At 43.0% G+C, this 17,147-nt stretch overlaps 1 protein-coding gene across 8 annotated transcripts in view; it reads right to left on the bottom strand.

Annotated features, from left to right (window-relative positions):
• Positions 1-17,147, bottom strand: part of RALGPS1 (Ral GEF with PH domain and SH3 binding motif 1) — a 62,906-nt gene that overhangs the window by 5,004 nt on the left and 40,755 nt on the right. For 4 of the 8 annotated variants that reach the window (XM_082067457.1, XM_082067455.1, XM_082067460.1 and 1 more), the window contains 9 exons: positions 16,252-16,345; positions 12,431-12,498; positions 5,712-5,838; positions 4,311-4,522; positions 3,092-3,143; positions 2,728-2,808; positions 1,696-1,801; positions 838-930; positions 561-666 (listed from right to left, as the gene is read on the bottom strand). In XM_082067457.1, coding sequence (XP_081923583.1) covers positions 561-666; positions 838-930; positions 1,696-1,801; positions 2,728-2,808; positions 3,092-3,143; positions 4,311-4,522; positions 5,712-5,838; positions 12,431-12,498; positions 16,252-16,345 — 939 coding nt within the window. The remainder of the gene's footprint in view (positions 1-560; positions 667-837; positions 931-1,695; positions 1,802-2,727; positions 2,809-3,091; positions 3,144-4,310; positions 4,523-5,711; positions 5,839-12,430; positions 12,499-16,251; positions 16,346-17,147) is intronic. The other 4 variants (XM_082067459.1, XM_082067458.1, XM_082067462.1 and 1 more) reach the window with 1 other exon arrangement.

Here is a 17,147-nt window from a genome sequence, read left to right as displayed (position 1 = left end):
TTTATATAACCACTCAAAGTGCAAAATATCCCAAGGGGCCTTCTGATCTGTTGAAGTTTTTGAAGTTTAATCAAGGTGGAAGAGTTATGGCACTTCAAAGTTAATTATTAAAAAGTAATTAATAATTACTTAAGGTGTGGATTTTTTTGGTAAAGGGTTTGATGTTTGAAGAATTTTAATAATATTTTAATTGGCCTCAGTGTAAGTCAAGATTTGATATTGACCAATTTCAAGAAGCTATTAAGAAACTTTGGGATCAGGGTATACAGGCACAAACACGCAGCGATCTCATACTGACCAGGCAGTGTCTGCAAAGCTTGCAGGAACTGTCTAATACAGCAATACCTCTGTAGGCATCACAGAAGCACCACCGCATAGTGTAGGAATATGCTCAATTTCATCTGTACCTTCCCTTAAAAATTCTATGTTGAAAATCTCCCTCTTCAGACTTTTAAATGCGTGCCACTGCAAGTTCTGTAATCTACAAACTCATTAACAGAGATTAATCTGCTTCCTGACACAGAAACGTAATGCAGCCAATGTCCATCCGCAACATCTACCTTTGTCAGGGTTATTCAGGTGGAAGATATCGGGATGCTCAGGGTCGTCAGGCAGTGCCACCATCCAGCCCACAACGGAGACTTTTTTACCAGGTGTTGATTTGTACTGGAAGAGACAGACGAGTCAGTCGCAGCTGAGCCCGAACTAGGGATTAACTTTGGACTGGAAAAGCAGCGCAGACACATCTCAGCCTGAACAGCAGGTGCACTTCAAACGCTCCTCCAGATCTGCTTATGAATATGCAATTTTTGATTTTAGAACAAATTTAAAGCTTACGTGTTTTCTTTCTGTGCCTCTTAAAGATTTTGCTCCAAAGTACAGAAGAGTTGATCCTGAAAGCGTAACCCAGTATCTAGTCCATGAGGAGAGCTGAATCAGAAAGGAAAAAAATTAGGAAAAACTCTGCATATCTCTCTGACATTTAAAAATTCTATTCACAACCAAGTCCAAGTGCTACCCACATTAGTTCCAGAAGCAAGGAACGGAGAGTTAGATAGTCTCCTAAATTTGGATGGCTGGCTGTGAAAACAATACATCTTACTTTGGTACTTCACAAAGATATCGGGACTGATTGCTTCGCAGCAAAATAGTGTGCTGCCTTCTACTGGACAGATCCTAGACTTCTGCATTTGATCAATAAAACTTATTGAGATGACATCTCTGCAATTCTTCTCATCTTTTAGCACTGAACAGTAGGGTTGCACATAAAAATATCAATGAACTCTACAGAAAACAAAAAAAACCCCAAATGTGTAGGACCAGAACCTGCGAATTTAGGTTAAGAAAGAATTACCATGACTTTGGTGATGTGGGTTGGTGCCCTGCAGCGTTCCCATCTCACCGTGATACTGAATTCCTGCCCTCACAGAAATGAACGCTGATTTATAGAGCTGCTTTATTCATGCTCTGCTGTCACAACCTAGAGACACCACTTGCGAATGCAGGGAAACTGACATACCAAGTGTACAACCTTGTTATAACCCAGTTAAAACTCTGAACAGAAAATGACTTCACAATTGATAATAACAAGGAACATTATTTTGTGTGGTATCAAGCTCCAGGTTTAATCCAGTCCTTGGAATTAAGACAGCCACTGCTGAATTAGAACCACAGGAAGAATTAAGAGTCACTTACGGTAGGTTTCTTGCCTTCTTTGAGCAATGTTTTTCTCCTTAATGGCCCTTCCATGGTAATGACTCCTGTGGAACCAGCCAAGGTGCAGCTGCAGGCCCCTGTTGGGCTGGAGGGACAAAACACTGCTGTATGTGTTTGAGCAGACAAATAAGGACAAGAAGAAAGCAATATAATTTAGCTCTAGATATATTTTTCCTGCAGTGTCTTAATATATTGTCTCATCTGACACTCGACTCTGTAATACGTATTTTCCAGACCTAGATATCAAATAGGAACCAGAATCTTTGAAAAACAGCAGATCAACAAAAGGCTCTATTCTGGGGCCTCTGAGATGAAAAAATAAAACAGAATAAGTATTGAGGCCCAAAGTCAGAGCAGGAACAGGCAATTATATATTTCACTCTGGTAAATTACCAAAATTACCTGGGTTCCTGGAAACTTATGGCTTAAAATTTTGGCAATAAGAGCTCCCACAAACATAATTTTATCTTAAAGTAAACCTTAGGTATAAAAAAAGAATGTAGGAAATTACCTTGGCTAATTGGAAAAAAAGTTGGGGAAACTACATAACAATGCTGAATAGTTTATTGTACAGTGATTAAAATACCGTTTCCTTTCCCGGGACAAACATAGAGCTTCTCCCATACAACAGTGAAAAGGTCCTACAACTGAAAGAACGCAGGTACAGGCTAGGTCAGAAAAGTACACAGCCATTACGAATATGGCAACCAAAGACAGATGGGTAGGAGCCGATCTGTCTCTTCCTTTACACTTATCTCCAGGGATGCAGCTGCCCTTATCTTCTAGCTTGAAGACTCTGAGGCCTTTTTTTCTTCTTCTTCTTCTTTTCTGGCCATTCCTCTGCTTTAGCATTAATAGGAATTTTTATAAGCAGGAGGGGAAAACTCTTCACGAGTTGATATGGTCATACAAGGATACTTTCGGACACAAAATACATTAGACTAGAAAAGCGTAGAGACCCAAATGAAAGTTCAGCAGCATGCACTGTGCAAGGTAGACCCTGAACTGTACCTGTAGACACAGCTTCGACTCCTGGGAGAATTCCGGATCGGCACCCTCCAGTTAGGCCCCAGTGTGGCATATAAACGACCCCTGTTTGTGAATGCAAATACATGATGAGGGGAAATTCTAGACTGAGACTTTAGCAGTTAGGGTCTGGTAATCATTACAGAGAGAGCTCCCAATCTTTTCAGGTCCATGGGGAGAAAAATGCAATAACTTTACAGTTGTTTACTTCATGCTATTTTTTCCCAACTAATCAATAATTTTATAAAAATAACTATTGATTTAGGGCTTACTTGTGTTAGGGATAATTTGTGAATTTCTTAGCTAAGTCTGTAGAGTGCTCAGTGAGTACAGATGAAAACTAACTCACCTTTCAAGCCCTGCTGGCAGCTCTTCACTGAATTCTGAGCTTTCACTGCTATCTAGAAAAACAGTAGGGCAGATAAGGAGTAAGAAAACCACCCAGGAGAAAATACAAAACCAGTTGTGTGTGCATCACCAGAATAATCTTTATATAGTACCATGCAACTTGCTTACTCAAATCATGTTTCAAAGTTGAAGACTTTAGAGTTCACAGTAAAATCTAAAACTGGAAGAAGCTTACACAAGCCTTTATCATATCCCACCGATGAACAAAGTCATTGTTACTGCTGCACTTAAATGCTAGACATCTACATGTTACTTCAATTTTTGTTACGCTGCTTTTCCTTCCAAAGCTGAGCACTTCAGGAACACAATGTCCAGTTACTTTCTAAGATTTCTACCACAACATCTGTAAGTCAATTAAGGTTCTTAGACATGATACCATTGTTTGTCCTCAACAAGAAAGCACACCTGTAAGAGAGGATAGGCCAGCTGTATGTTGCTGCTAGGAGTCGCAACAAATCAATGTATTTACAATGATAGTCCCTATTTCTTTTCCAAGCCCACGAGCCATTTGTCCCTCCTTCCCTGGCACAGATATTTAGCTCATGGTTTTATTTTGCCCAGGACTGATCTTCTAGTGCTCAGTATAACACAGTGAGCCATGCCTGTATTTTCAGAGGTTCAAAGACCATCTCAGTGTCAAACGCTTCTTGGTCCAGTAACCTGTTATCCTTCACAGTCTGTTTCCCAGTCTAGAAATAGCCTGAGACATTTAAAAGGTGGCTTTCTCTTGCTTAGAAGACAGATTCTTGATTACTTTCTTTTTATTATAATTATTTTATTAGTCATAATACCATAATGTAATTGTCATAATCCTCTTTCATAAGTTTATGTTTCTTTTGAAGGCTGAGAGAGCACAGTTAAACTATTCTCCCATCTTCTAAAATATATCGTTAAAATTAAAGTTTCCTTTGTGAAAAGGCAGCTTTCAAAATACATATCCACTTTTCAGCAGCAGCGTTTTTTCCTGGTGAAATCTGTCACATACAGAGCATATACAAAGACAATCTTCCTTCATGCCACTTTTACCAAAACCATCAGCAGGTAACCAAGAAAGGCTCAGATAAAGCTGACTACACAGCTGAGTAGCAGTTCTGATCTACTTTCTCCCGTGAAAGGGACCGGTCTTTGCGCAGGAGCTAATGAGCTTCCTGGTTCCCTACTTGTGCGTATCTCTGTGAGTTTCCAGGGCACTGGGAGAGGAGCAGGAACATCAGCCCCCACACAGACCCCACCTAGGGACAGGCCGTTGGTGAGCGCGGGGCCGCGCGCCGGGCTGTGCGGCTCCAGGACGCTGTCATCCAGGAGATGGCGTGGCTTCTCCGTCGGGAACGTGGCACTTTTGCTCTCCACTATGCTGAACTGACACATCATGCTGGAAAATCGGAAAGAGAGAAATGCAAAACCGCCCTTATGCCATCTACCAGCAGCCCTCTGCTCCTGCCGGTGATCGCACCCCCTCCCCTTTGCCGTGAAAAAGCCTCCAGGAGGGCAGCGACGCGCTGCTGCCCGCCAGGCGCTGGGAGGTGAACCAGCCTGCGAGGCAGGTGAGCGCGACCCAGCCCGTGCTGCAGCAGCGACGGTGGCAGCTCGTGAGGGGGGGGCAGAGGTTCTGTCCCTCCCTGCTGTTAGACCCCTCACCTGTTCCTGAGATTGGACATGGCACTTAGTGCCACGATCTAGTCCATGGACTGGAGTTGGACCAAGGGCTGGACTGGATGATCTCTGAGGGCTTTTCCAACCCAGTCGATTCTGTGATTCTCTGATATTTCCACTCAGACTTTGCCTTATCAATCAGTTATTAAGCAACAGGCAATTAAATGGTACTGCTCACACTTTCCTTCTGTACATATGCTCCTTGAATACTGAAACAAGTTTCAGATTTTAGTGGTCTTTGTAAGTAACAATTATTAAATTTCTGAAGATGGGAAGCTTTAAGTTGTTTCACTCCTCTCCATACAAAGCCTGAACACCCTGGGTGGGGGCAAAGGTAGAAAACCAGAAACAGCAGACTCCAGCTAAGCCACTGCTTAGTAGTCCTTCACTAAGCTGAACTAACGCATCAACACTCTGACCTTGGACAGGTCATGGGAACTTTTTCCCTAACCTGTTAATTGTGAAATGGGGTAAACACTGAAACCTTAACTGGGGAGCAGGTGTTCTCACTTAGCTAGGTAAATGGTAGCGAAAAATGTTTCTAACCCATATTACCCAGATAACACACTGCAAAAGTTCACAGCTTTCCTGAATGATAAGGTGTGCCAAGCAGATAGAAGTTTCCTTGGACACATTTGCAAGATGCTTAAAAAACAAAAGAAAAACAAAATCAGTCATGCACAGCCAGGAACCCCCAGAGCAGAGCGGACACACGGCTTTCAACACCGCCCGTCGGGCACCAGCAGCGAACACTCGGCAAAAGTAACAAAGGGTCAACAGGAAACCCAGAGAATACACAGTAAAGCCTGACGCACTCTTGCAATACAAGAAAAGGAAGGCACAGATCGCAGAGTGCTCTGCTGCTGTCTCACACCTTTGCCCGGCGTGCGCCAGCGCGCGGTACCCACTTGTTTCCCAGGCTGTGACTCTTCCTGTGCCGTGGAACAGGAGGTGTCGGTAGATTTGCTGCTACTGAGGCATCTGGACACGTGGGTCTCCTGCTGAATTTCATAACTGCCGACATGTCAGATGGACCTAAAAGACAGAGATCGTTTAACACTGAACTGATGCAAACCCCATAAATTTCATGGGCTGGTGTGTTTAGCCACTGATTAAAATGAATTGTTACAGATAACCAAAAGACACTATTTCTGAAGAGCTGTTTCTTGCAAATTAGGGTTACACCATCCACTTCTGTTACGAATTCATCTCTACATTCTTGAAGTGTCTGAAGGTATTTTTTAAAACAGCTTTGCACACACTTTTAACAATGAACTCCTACAAAGGTCTTGGCACCCTTCCAAGAGCTGGATGTGCCAAAGCGAAATGTGCAGAGCCACAAACTCAGTTTGTTCTTCGGGTGTGAGCAGGAAAGCTCACACATGTTTCAAATTTTGTTCACAACTCCATGTTGTGAATAAACTGTAAACAATTTGCTCATACTGACTCACAGCTTGAGCATGCAAGAGAAAGCAGAGGTTTTCCATGCATCTAATGGCCAGAGAGATGCATTACTTCTCAATCATCTACGATCTAGAGATGTCTTACTGCAAATATTCTTCCTCTCATTTTACAGGTTTTATGACGCCTCCCAGAAAACACGGACAAGCTGTTCTTGTTCCAGTTCATGGAGATGCTGTTTGCAAAAGGCTGGCGGTGAACTCTCCAGTACAGTGGAGAACAACATGGCCAGCCATCACCCTCAGCGAACGCAAGGCTACTCTGGGCTTCACAATGAACAGCTGAGATCTCACTTTTAAATATTCATTTTTGGCACTGGTGCTTATTACAGAAGTGGGAACAGTGGTCACGGAAGTGGCGTCTGCCCACGTCTGCCTCCAGACTTGGTGCGGCCCAGGGAGCAGCGGGACAGGCTCCCCCTGCATTACAGGAACCACTTCTTGGAGGCTCCAGCGACTTCAGCTCAGTCAGCTTCTGGTCTCTAACCTAAACTTGTTAAAGAGATCAACAGAGACAGAAACTTTATGGTGTGACAAACCACATACAACTATCACCAGGACCCTTACAAAAGCGTCTGCCCTCAAATTAGTGATAAATAGAAAAAAAAATCCTTGCTGTTATGCATGTCAGTCACAATTGCCTCCATCGGTCCTATGAAAGGAGGTAATCGACCTATTCTAATTCCTAGTTAGGTATCTTTAGTGAAGATCCTGATGACAGAAAACAGAATGCTTTGTGTGCTAAGATGACAACAGAAATATCAGCTGTGGACATGTTCTACATAGTTCTGCATCCTCCTCATCTCCAAGGCAAGAGAAGGAAACGTACGCAGTTTGGCTCTGCTAACCCTGCGCTAAGGTAAAAGAGCTGAGCTTAGAAACCTTCAGGAAGCCTCCGCACCCGCTCGGCCGCCAGCCGGCCCTGCACAGAGCGGGGCTCAGCGCCGGCGCCGCGGCGCAGGGAGCCGAGCGCTGGCGGGAGAGCCTGCGCCGAGCAGCCCGGCGGGAGCTGCAGACCGAGGGATGCTTATGGACATACCAGACTGCTGAGCAACTAGCAGCTTTGCCTGATACTGCTGATAACAAAATTCCAATATTTAAATTCATCTGAGATGCAGGTTTTTTGCCCCTTTTTTTCCAATAAGTGAAGTAATCTGCTACTGCGAGCTCTCCCTTCACGCTGCTGGCTCCCCTCCTAGCGCATACTGTTACCATGATGGCTACTCTGTTATTCTGCCTTTCATGGAAACAAAGCACTCTTAGCAGGATTTTCCAGTCAGCTGGCATGAACAAGGGTTAGTTTGGTTTTCATTATTTCTCAGCATCATTTTCAAGACTATGCTGACATGCACAAAAATAATGTATAAAAATATTAAAACGTTATTAAACATTTGTTTGCATTAGGGAACGTGAGACAACTTCATCAGAGCGAGCTGAGTGCTGTTCAGAGATCTGCGGCAAGAACATTTGGAAAAGTTTACACATATCCCAGAGGATCTCACTGTTTTTTCCTTTGCATAATTTTTCCATGAATAATCCTTCAAACGTTATAAATGAATGTTACTTTTGCAATCCTTCAGCAGAACATGTGAACTTTACAGTCTCCAGAGCTTTTGAGAAAAGCAACAGGGTGAAGGAGTTAAAGTTCGCAATCTATCTCCACTGAAATCTATCGAAAAACAATAGCAGGCATCCAAACAGAAAACTAGAAATGAGTTGCATATTATATGCTGAAAAACTAAGTGATTTTTTCAGGAAGGTAAAGCAGTCTCAACTATTTACTAGTTTTTGGCAAGGAGCTAAGAAGTAAAATTGATACTTACCAGCTCTGTTTCTAAAACTTAATAAAGACATTCCAAGCCCCAGACTCTCTAGTTAAATCTTCACTGTAAATTTTTACTGCTCTGTTGCCATTGTAACCAAAGTCAGTGGGTGATAATTAAAACTTTCAAATAGAAAGACCTACTTACAAGACACACAATAAAGAACTTAAGAAGAATTTTGTGCACAGAATCAAGAATGACGCAAAAAAATAAATCTAGAATGATGGCTATTGTAAAACCATAGTTTCAATTTTCAGAGTATTGCTCTACGATTCAACGGAAGCCTGTTCATGCATACAACACGCGAGAGACATGTATGTTACAGCTGCTTCTCAGGGAAAAGCAAACTAAGAACATGAACCAGTCTCTGATCGCAGCCCTCTGTGCGTCCCCAGGCGCCCCCGCCCTCCCCACTTCCAGAGTCCATTTTTCAGAACCTATTTCATGTTTACAGGACTCCAGAATACACCACATTTCTAATGCACTTCTGACTGCACAGTAAGTGCATTTGAGATTATTTCCTTCATGTGCTTCCTGAATGGAGGTGACACTTTCGGTTTCAGCTGTTACTCATATGGAATCACTAAGGGTCAGCCTTGTGCTGCTGGTACCGCCCCAGTGGGCGCGCAGACCCCGACTCGCGCTGAGCAGCAGCGCGGCATTTCTCGCAGCTGCAGGGCAGGGGCTCGATGCCGACCCCGACTCGCGCTGAGCAGCAGCGCGGCATTTCTCGCAGCTGCAGGGCAGGGGCTCGGATGCAGACCCCGACTCGCGCTGAGCAGCAGCGCGGCATTTCTCGCAGCTGCAGGGCAGGGGCTCGGGTGCCGACCCCGACTCGCGCTGAGCAGCAGCGCGGCATTTCTCGCAGCTGCAGGGCAGGGGCTCGGGTGCCGCGCACGGTGGCCGCGAGACGCGCGCGTTGTGAGCGCGGGGCTGCAGCGAAACTGAAGTTTGGGTTCAACAGAACACAGTAACCAATCCATTAAAACAAACAAACTTGTTGCAGAAATTATTCCAGGTGACTGCTCTGAAGAAAAAGGCCAAAAGGAAAAAAAAGAGCAGAAAAGCCCCATCCTGTGGCTGCTTAATATTCCTGACATTCCTAGGGAGTAATAGCCTGGTAGTTTAAACAAGCAGTAAACTAGGACATTAAACAGTCATGTTTGTAAGGAAGCCACAGAAAGTAATAGAAAGTGATAAAGTTAAAAGCCGAGCATGACCATTCTCTCCCTAGTAACTTTATATTTGCATTGACAGAATACTCTTCTACAATTTTTGTGAAGCTTTGGTCTGTTAAGAAAAAAACCCACTAATTCTGGCTGGATTTAGTGGTTGATAGCAACACATGGATCCCACACATTTGTCTGGTATTAATCTCTTTCCAAAATACTCAAATGAGTTGTAAAAATTTGTAGGGAAAGTATCACAGACGAAGAGATTGAAAATGAGTGTAGGCTTCAAACTAAAGAGCAAAGTTTTCTGGATGGTCTGTAAACTTAGTCCTTGCATTTCCACCTTAAGTACAGTGTAAGAAAAGCAGGCACCATCCGCATGAAGCAATAACCAAGCGCTTGCAGGAGGATTAGACAACCCTCATTTCCACAGAACGATTGGCTGCTAAAGCACTTAGCACAAACTATTTATTAGTTGCCAAAGCAACCAGTAAAACAAATGGCAAACTTAAATGTCAACTCCGTGTTTACACAGAAAATGGTGTAGGTTTTTTATTTGGAAATGCTGGGCCTGCTGCACAGACATCACCAGTGTGGTGCACCTACTGCGGGGGCTACGGACGTGCAGACATCCCAGCCCTTCTTCCATCTCCACATTTTCTACATGTTTGACTCTGCAGATCACATACTTTAGGTCCAATCAATCTACTGTTTCTAATTAATTAAAAGAAATATTAAGAGTTCTTTAGCAGCTCTCGAAGTTGAATGGACTCGGCACAATGAGCTGAATTTTACCCCAATAACAAAAAAGAGAATACACCTGTTTCAGATTAATTACTCCAGATTCCTGGTAGGCTGGTGATGGTCTACTTCTGGTCTACTTATTCTCAAGAATTGTACCAAGACCTACTTGGAAGAAAAAGAGAAAAAGGGAGGGAGGTGAAGGTCCAACCCTGACTATTGCAACAAACACCCCGAGCAAGGGCTGCCCCCAGCTGAGGCCCGGTGCTGCTAGAAAGGACTTCTAAAGGCTACCTGCAATGAACAGCTGCGTCAAAAGGCAGAGCCACAAAGCGGCACTGCTCCTTGAGCCACTTGCATAGAATTTTCAGGACATGCTAATTATTTTAACATTATTTTATCTTTTATATTGTTTTCCGAGACAGGATAAATATGGTCTATTTCAGAGAATGAGTAACCATTTTCTATGTTCTGATTAGCACCGCACCCCACACTTTTCAAAATAACAGCAAGATGAAAAAGAACATGCATAAAGTTTTCCATACCAAGCTACACTTGATGTGCAAATTCTAAGGAACTTCAGTTGCTGAGAAGGCTAACTTCTTTAACGTACATTACACCAGATCTTTTCTTTTGTTCAGGAAAACATATTGAGTTATACCTTCCCAAGCAACCGAACAGCTGCGCCGTGGACGCTGGGCACCTCCCAGCCCCGCTGCCGGAACACAGATGTCTTTTTCAGCTAATTCCACTGGAAACTGTGAGCACACCACGAGCGCGGCAGCCCCGTCCTCTCAAGCCATAGCAAGACAGAATGAACAGACTTAGGCTGCTGCCAAGGAAGTTGTGTGAATGACACAGCTCCTGAAAGCATACAATAAACCGCTTTAAAGCTCCTTTTTAAATGCTATCTGCAAGAGACGAGAATCTCTGAAGTGTTATGGAAGGCATGAAATCTTCCTGCAAAAGCACTATTCAAAATTATATATGCATTTGGTAATTAAATGACTGCATTCTAGCCACTCATATACCAAACATAGCTTGTTGTGAGACATTTACTTTAATCAGATGTCTGTCTCCTGTTTGAATTTACTGGAAAACCAGTTGGCAGCCAAAGTGGAAAATGGACACGTGGTTTGCTCCAGTACTTTTCAAACAGAAATACTGAAGGATTTAACTGTCTTTACTGAGCCTCACACTCATAAAGATACTTTAAGGGGGGGAAAAAGAAACCCACAGTGTCCCTGGCTAGACTACACTGTTGCTCTTCTTTTGAAAGAGAAAAATGAAGCTGGGTAGAAGAAAAAGTCACAATGCTGGGAAAAAAATCCATTTCCATCCTCAACACAAGTAATTACACTTTAGGAAAGGAAAACACTATTCCCTGGACTTAAGTCCATTATAGACTTAGTAATTATTACTACGATATCGAGATCCTTCTCCGTATTTGGAAACACACAGCAACTATAAGAAGGCAGTATGTCACTCACAGAACCCAACCAGGCTTGTCGCTGTTAGTAACGCAGTAACGTTTTGACTGTCAGGAGAACTGAACTGACAACTGCCCTCATGGGACAAGAGCCTCTATTTTACCTTAAAATCACTATATTCAGACTCCTATGCCTTAAACTATTGACTGGAACATTAAACTACTGCCTAAATATTTTGAGATCATCTCTTACCATTATAGCTTGCTGAGTGCAAAGCACTAAGTCCTGGCACACAACAGCCAAAGTGGAAATTATCTCAAACTATAACTTGAATTCAAATAAAGTTGACCTGAACACCTTTGAATGTGCTATTTTTAATTCCCCATGGTCAACTATCTCATTACTGACATTTAGGTATTTTAGTTCAGAATTATTTAACACTAACATATCACTGTATTTCTATTTATTAATGTGAAAGAAACAATAAATTATTGCCTTCACACTTAGTTAAATTTCAATGTGAATTCATGCTATCTTACTTAATTAACCTTCTCCGGGAATTAATTTGTTTTTTCAATCAAGTACCATGTTTTCAGCCACATAGGTGCAGGTCACTGAAAAAAATCATGTGGGTATTACAAAATGCTGGTGACATCCGTCGTCTAACTGGCAGCAATGAGAATTCTCTAGCTGAGCAATAAATAGCGCAGCCCACGAGCTGTCAAGTTTTCGAAGGAAATACTAACAGAAAAATGGAACAATGACTCCAGCCTTGGTTTCTAGTCGTTATATTGTTTCTCACTCTGAATAAACCCAAGTTGAAGAGCACGCGGGGGCACTGCAGACTCAGACGGGAGAGTCCACCCTCTCCTAACGCTGCCAGGTACCGCACGAGCACACACTCCGCTCAGCGGGTACCGCTGCCTCCCCACGCACTTCACTGCAGGACTGCTGTAATTAACATTATTTCCTTACTCAGATTTTCAAATGAAGTTTTATACCTGCAAGATCTTCTTTGGAGGAAACCAGTCGAGGAGAGCTGTTACCTGGCTCAATTCTTAATGATAATCTGGAAAAACAAGTTTTTAGAGAAATTAAAAAAAAAATTCTCAATAAAAGTGGAAAAGGTGAAATTCTCAACAAAAGTTGAAGCTCCAAAGCCCCTTGGCTGCCATCGATGCCCTGAGATAACAATGGTTCGCAATACGTTTTGGGCATAACTAGAAGGAATCCTGGTGCTTTAGGTCCTATTTTTGCCCCCTTAGTCTTGTAACTAGCGAATTTTACAATTTCTGAGCTTCTGCAGAGGATAGTGTATGAGCTGAGCAAGAAAGATCTGTTATTTTTAGGAGATGACATCATTGTCAGGGGTTTTCTGGAGCGTTCCTACTTGCTGACGAGCACAAACTTAAAGCAAGCAATTGGTCTGGCACAAAAAACTGCAGAGAAAAGCTTTGTTTATATAAAGTGGCTGCCAAATTTTCCTTTTCAGTGTAACTGAGGTTCTCATTTGGCCAAACGTGTGTTGGGATCCTGCCAGCGCGTTTGAGGGCACCTCTGGGTGTGCGTGCCGGCGGGTACGGCGGCGGCTCTGGGGCTGCCCGCTCCGCCGCGGCAGACGGACGGACAGCACCTCCTTTCCCGCTGATAAAACTGAGCGCACTCTGCCCTTCTGAGGCTGACAGTTTCTTCTGGTATGGGATTAGAAAATGCCATAAAACTGAGGACCCATCAGGGAAATTTGAGAGGAAAGTGTGAAATCAAATATTAAAAACAAAATCTAAACACTTCTTATAAAATACAAACACATGGAAGAGGAACGAGAGTTCTCTTTATGAGCAGTTTTGATGAAAACAGACTTTAAATTAAAGTTTTATTCTGATGAAACAAGCATGGTAGAAAAAGGTCAAAGTTCTTCAATGTATGTAAACTGCAGCAACTTTACTATGCTAAGAATCAGATCTCTCCCTCTTTCTAATGCCCCTTTTGACTTCAGTCCAGTTTTTCATTGCCATAGTGAAGTCTAGAAAGAAAACTGCTAAATTTGATTGAATATATTCTCACAAGTAACTAAATCAAAAGAAAAAGTACTGAATGATCTTTAAGAAACATCAAATACCTTCCAGCATCACAAGCAAGACTGCTGCTGAAGTTAACATGATTTTCAAATTTAAACTGCAATTACTCATGATTTGCAGTTTTTTTAAATATTATGTTACAGTACCATATACTTATATAAACCCTTTGTGTAATCCATTTTTCCTATGAAATTACAGTTCATGAAAAATATTACATACATAATGTAAACAGTTCCCTGTCCTGCTGGAACTGAGGGGCCACAACTGGACACAATATTCCAGGTGTGGTCTCCCCGGGGCAGAGCAGAGGGGCAGGAGAACCTCTCTGACCTACTGACCACCCCCTTCTAACCCACCCCAGGTACCATTGGCTTCCTGGCCACAAGGGCCCAGTGCTGGCTCATGGTCATCCTGCTGTCCCCAGCACCCCCAGGTCCCTTTCCCCTACGCGGCTCTCTAATAGGTCATTCCCCAACTTACACTGGAACCTGGGGTTGTTCCTGCCCAGATTCAAGACTCTACACTTGCCCTTGTTCTATTTCATTAAATGTTTCCCTGCCGGCCGAGTCGACCTTCCAACAAACATCAGGGAAGTTAAAATCCCCCACCACAACCAGGGCCTGTGGCTGCGAGGCTGCTCTCACCTGTCTGTAGAGGCCTTCTCAGGTTCCTCACCCTGATCTGGTGCCTGTACTAGACACCCACACCAGTATCACCCCTGCTGGCTGCCCCTTCATTCTCACCCATGGACTCTCAACTCGCTCCTCATCCGGGCCTGGACAATACTCAACACATTGTAGTTGCTCTCTCACGTAAAGAGCAACTCCACCAGCACGCCTGGCTGACCTGTCTTTCCTGACAAGGCCACAGCCATCCATGGCCACATTCCAGTCCCGTGTGCTGTCCCACCGTGTCTCCGGAATTGCCACCAGGTCATCATCTCCTGCCCTAACACAGGTTTCTAACTCCTCCTGCTTGTTCCCCATGCTGTGCATTGGTGTGCAGGCATGTCAGAGAGCGAGCCGAGCGCACCCATTTCCCCCCAGGGCGTGGGAGGCCTCCCAGCCTCCATCAGCTCTAGAGTGCTGCCCCACTGGTGCAAGCCCAGCTACAACCCCATCCGCCTTCAGTCGAGTTTAAAGCTCAAATATGTGGGGTTTTTGTCTCTTATGGTGACACTTTTTTCCCCTGAACCTTCTCAGCAGGATTTTGCATCTGTATACCAACAATATCAGCTATAATTGCACAGAAATGTCATTCTTTATGCTCATATGTACATGACTCCATGCTGGTAACACAGAGTCTTCTAATTCACTGAATCTGCTCTTTTCACAAACTGGTAGCCTTCATTTCACCAACTGATCAAGTTTCAACCTGAAATGATTTAATTATTCGTCTTACTACTCCAATTAAGAAGTCATTCCAAAATTCTATTACTCTGATGGTTAAGAACCATATTTCAACATTCAGCTTCTAAATCTTTGTATTCATTTATCCTTGTGCTACCATTACAACTTAGTTTAAATTGCTCTTCACCCTCCCTATTTTCTCCCAATTGTGTCTATAAATAGTGATTCTATTACCTAAACTCCTTTTCTAGGCTAAAGCCCAACCTAGTTCTCTAAGTCTGGTGTGACAAGACAGAATTTATTCACCTAATTGCACCAGCACTTTTTAAACCCACTGTAAGAACAGATGGCCGGAATAGTGTACAGCACTCCACACAAGGTCTCACCAACTCCTTTTGAAGCAGTATTAACAATTTGATTTTTATAGAAACACTGTATTTGATAGTTAATAGGGATGAATTTGTCTTTGGTGGCTGCACCTCACTTCTGACAGACATCTATTGATCAATACCATAAACTAATGTTAGAATAAATACAACATTTTTTGTGTCACTATCATTTTAGTCATCAGGCCACCTAATTCTTCCTTTGTGATATCCAAATCACCTTCTACTTCAATTAACCCTTCCAACACTGTTTCATTGGCACGTGGTTTATGTATTACTGAACATTTGTTTGCCTTGAATACTTTTAATTCTGTTCACCTGAACAGAGGTACTATATTTGCCAATAGCTAATTATATAGCATTGCATCTGCCATGGTTGAATTATTCAAAACCTTGACTGCTAAACGTATGATTTAATGTGCCGGTTCCTTCAGAACTATTGGCCGGGGATTATCACCTCCCTCCCTGGAGCACATTCACATACTGACCAACGTGCTCTACAGCGTCCGTGCCACCCCACGTGTGGGTCAGCGCTTCACCTCATCTGTAAGCACTGCTTTAACATGCTTAAACCCCCACAACTGTCAGGTTTATGTCTTAAGTACCAGCTCATTAAAAATAGTAATTTGAAATGGGAGAATGTTTTTCATGGTTATTTACAATAGCACAGAGTCAATCCTGGACATCCTGGAGATGGCTTTAGGGTTCTTGAACAAAATTCCCAGAATACAACCATCATGTAATAGAACAGAGACTAGATTTTCATCTGCTTTTAACTTCTACAAAGATGTTTCATTTTGGAAATCGAGTTAGACTCATAAAGGAAGACTGTCATACTGAATTTTACTTGTGCATCCTGGTATTATCAGCTCCATTAATAACATATGAGGAACACCAGGCAAAACCTAAACCATCTTCAGCCAATGGCTTTTTGCTCAACTCTTAATCAAACTAACAGCCAAGTGATGTACCAAATCCCCCAAAACTTGAAGAAAATAATAGTACTTACTTATAATTGTCATCTTCTACAAATTTCTGAAGTTCTTCAATGTAACGGACAGACTTCAAATACTTTTGCACATGGGGCAGTGTCGTAAGATAATCTGTGGAGTGTTCAAACAAATAAAATGAACATTCATGTCATGAAAATAAATTATTGTTTCAGGGTTTTTTTGTGGTTCTTATGGTTATCTTAATGGAAATAGAGAATTTGAGCCTTCCTAAATAATATATCAGGCAGAAATATTGCTTTGACTCTAAGAAGATACTAAAGATTTGATTGAGCGAAAGTGATGCTCAGTTGTTAAAGAAAACACAGATGTGTCTCATCATAATGAAAGCCAGTGGATTTTATTATATGTGATCTCACAAGTGGAAAAGTGTTACTTGCTGCAAACTCTGCTTGAATTTTGTGCTCAGTGTTCTGGGGTAAACTAAAGCCCGCAGCCATGACTCTTAGTGATTCTCATATGAACGTGAAGAGTACTGGGGCCAGTATTATTCAACATATTCACCAGTGATTTGGACGAGGGAATAGAGTGACTGTCAGCCAGTTTGCTGGTGACACCAAGCTGGGAGGAGTGGCTGACACTGGAAGCTGTGCTGCCATCAGAGACCTGGACAGGCTGGAGAGTTGGGCGGGGAAAAATTTAATGAAATAGAACAAGGGCAAGTGTAGAGTCTTGAATCTGGGCAGGAACAACCCCAGGTTCCAGTATAAGTTGGGGAATGACCTATTAGAGAGCCGCGTAGGGGAAAGGGACCTGGGGGTGCTGGGGACAGCAGGATGACCATGAGCCAGCACTGGGCCCTTGTGGCCAGGAAGCCAATGGGACCTGGGGTGGGTTAGAAGGGGGTGGTCAGTAGGTCAGAGAGGTTCTCCTGCCCCTCTGCTCTGCCCTGGGG

This window comes from Streptopelia decaocto (genome assembly GCF_964273445.1).
Source record: "Streptopelia decaocto genome assembly, chromosome: 17".
Classification (NCBI taxonomy): Eukaryota; Metazoa; Chordata; class Aves; order Columbiformes; family Columbidae; genus Streptopelia; species Streptopelia decaocto.
Note: the sequence above shows the minus strand (reverse complement) of the source record. Positions and strands in the feature narration are given on the sequence as shown.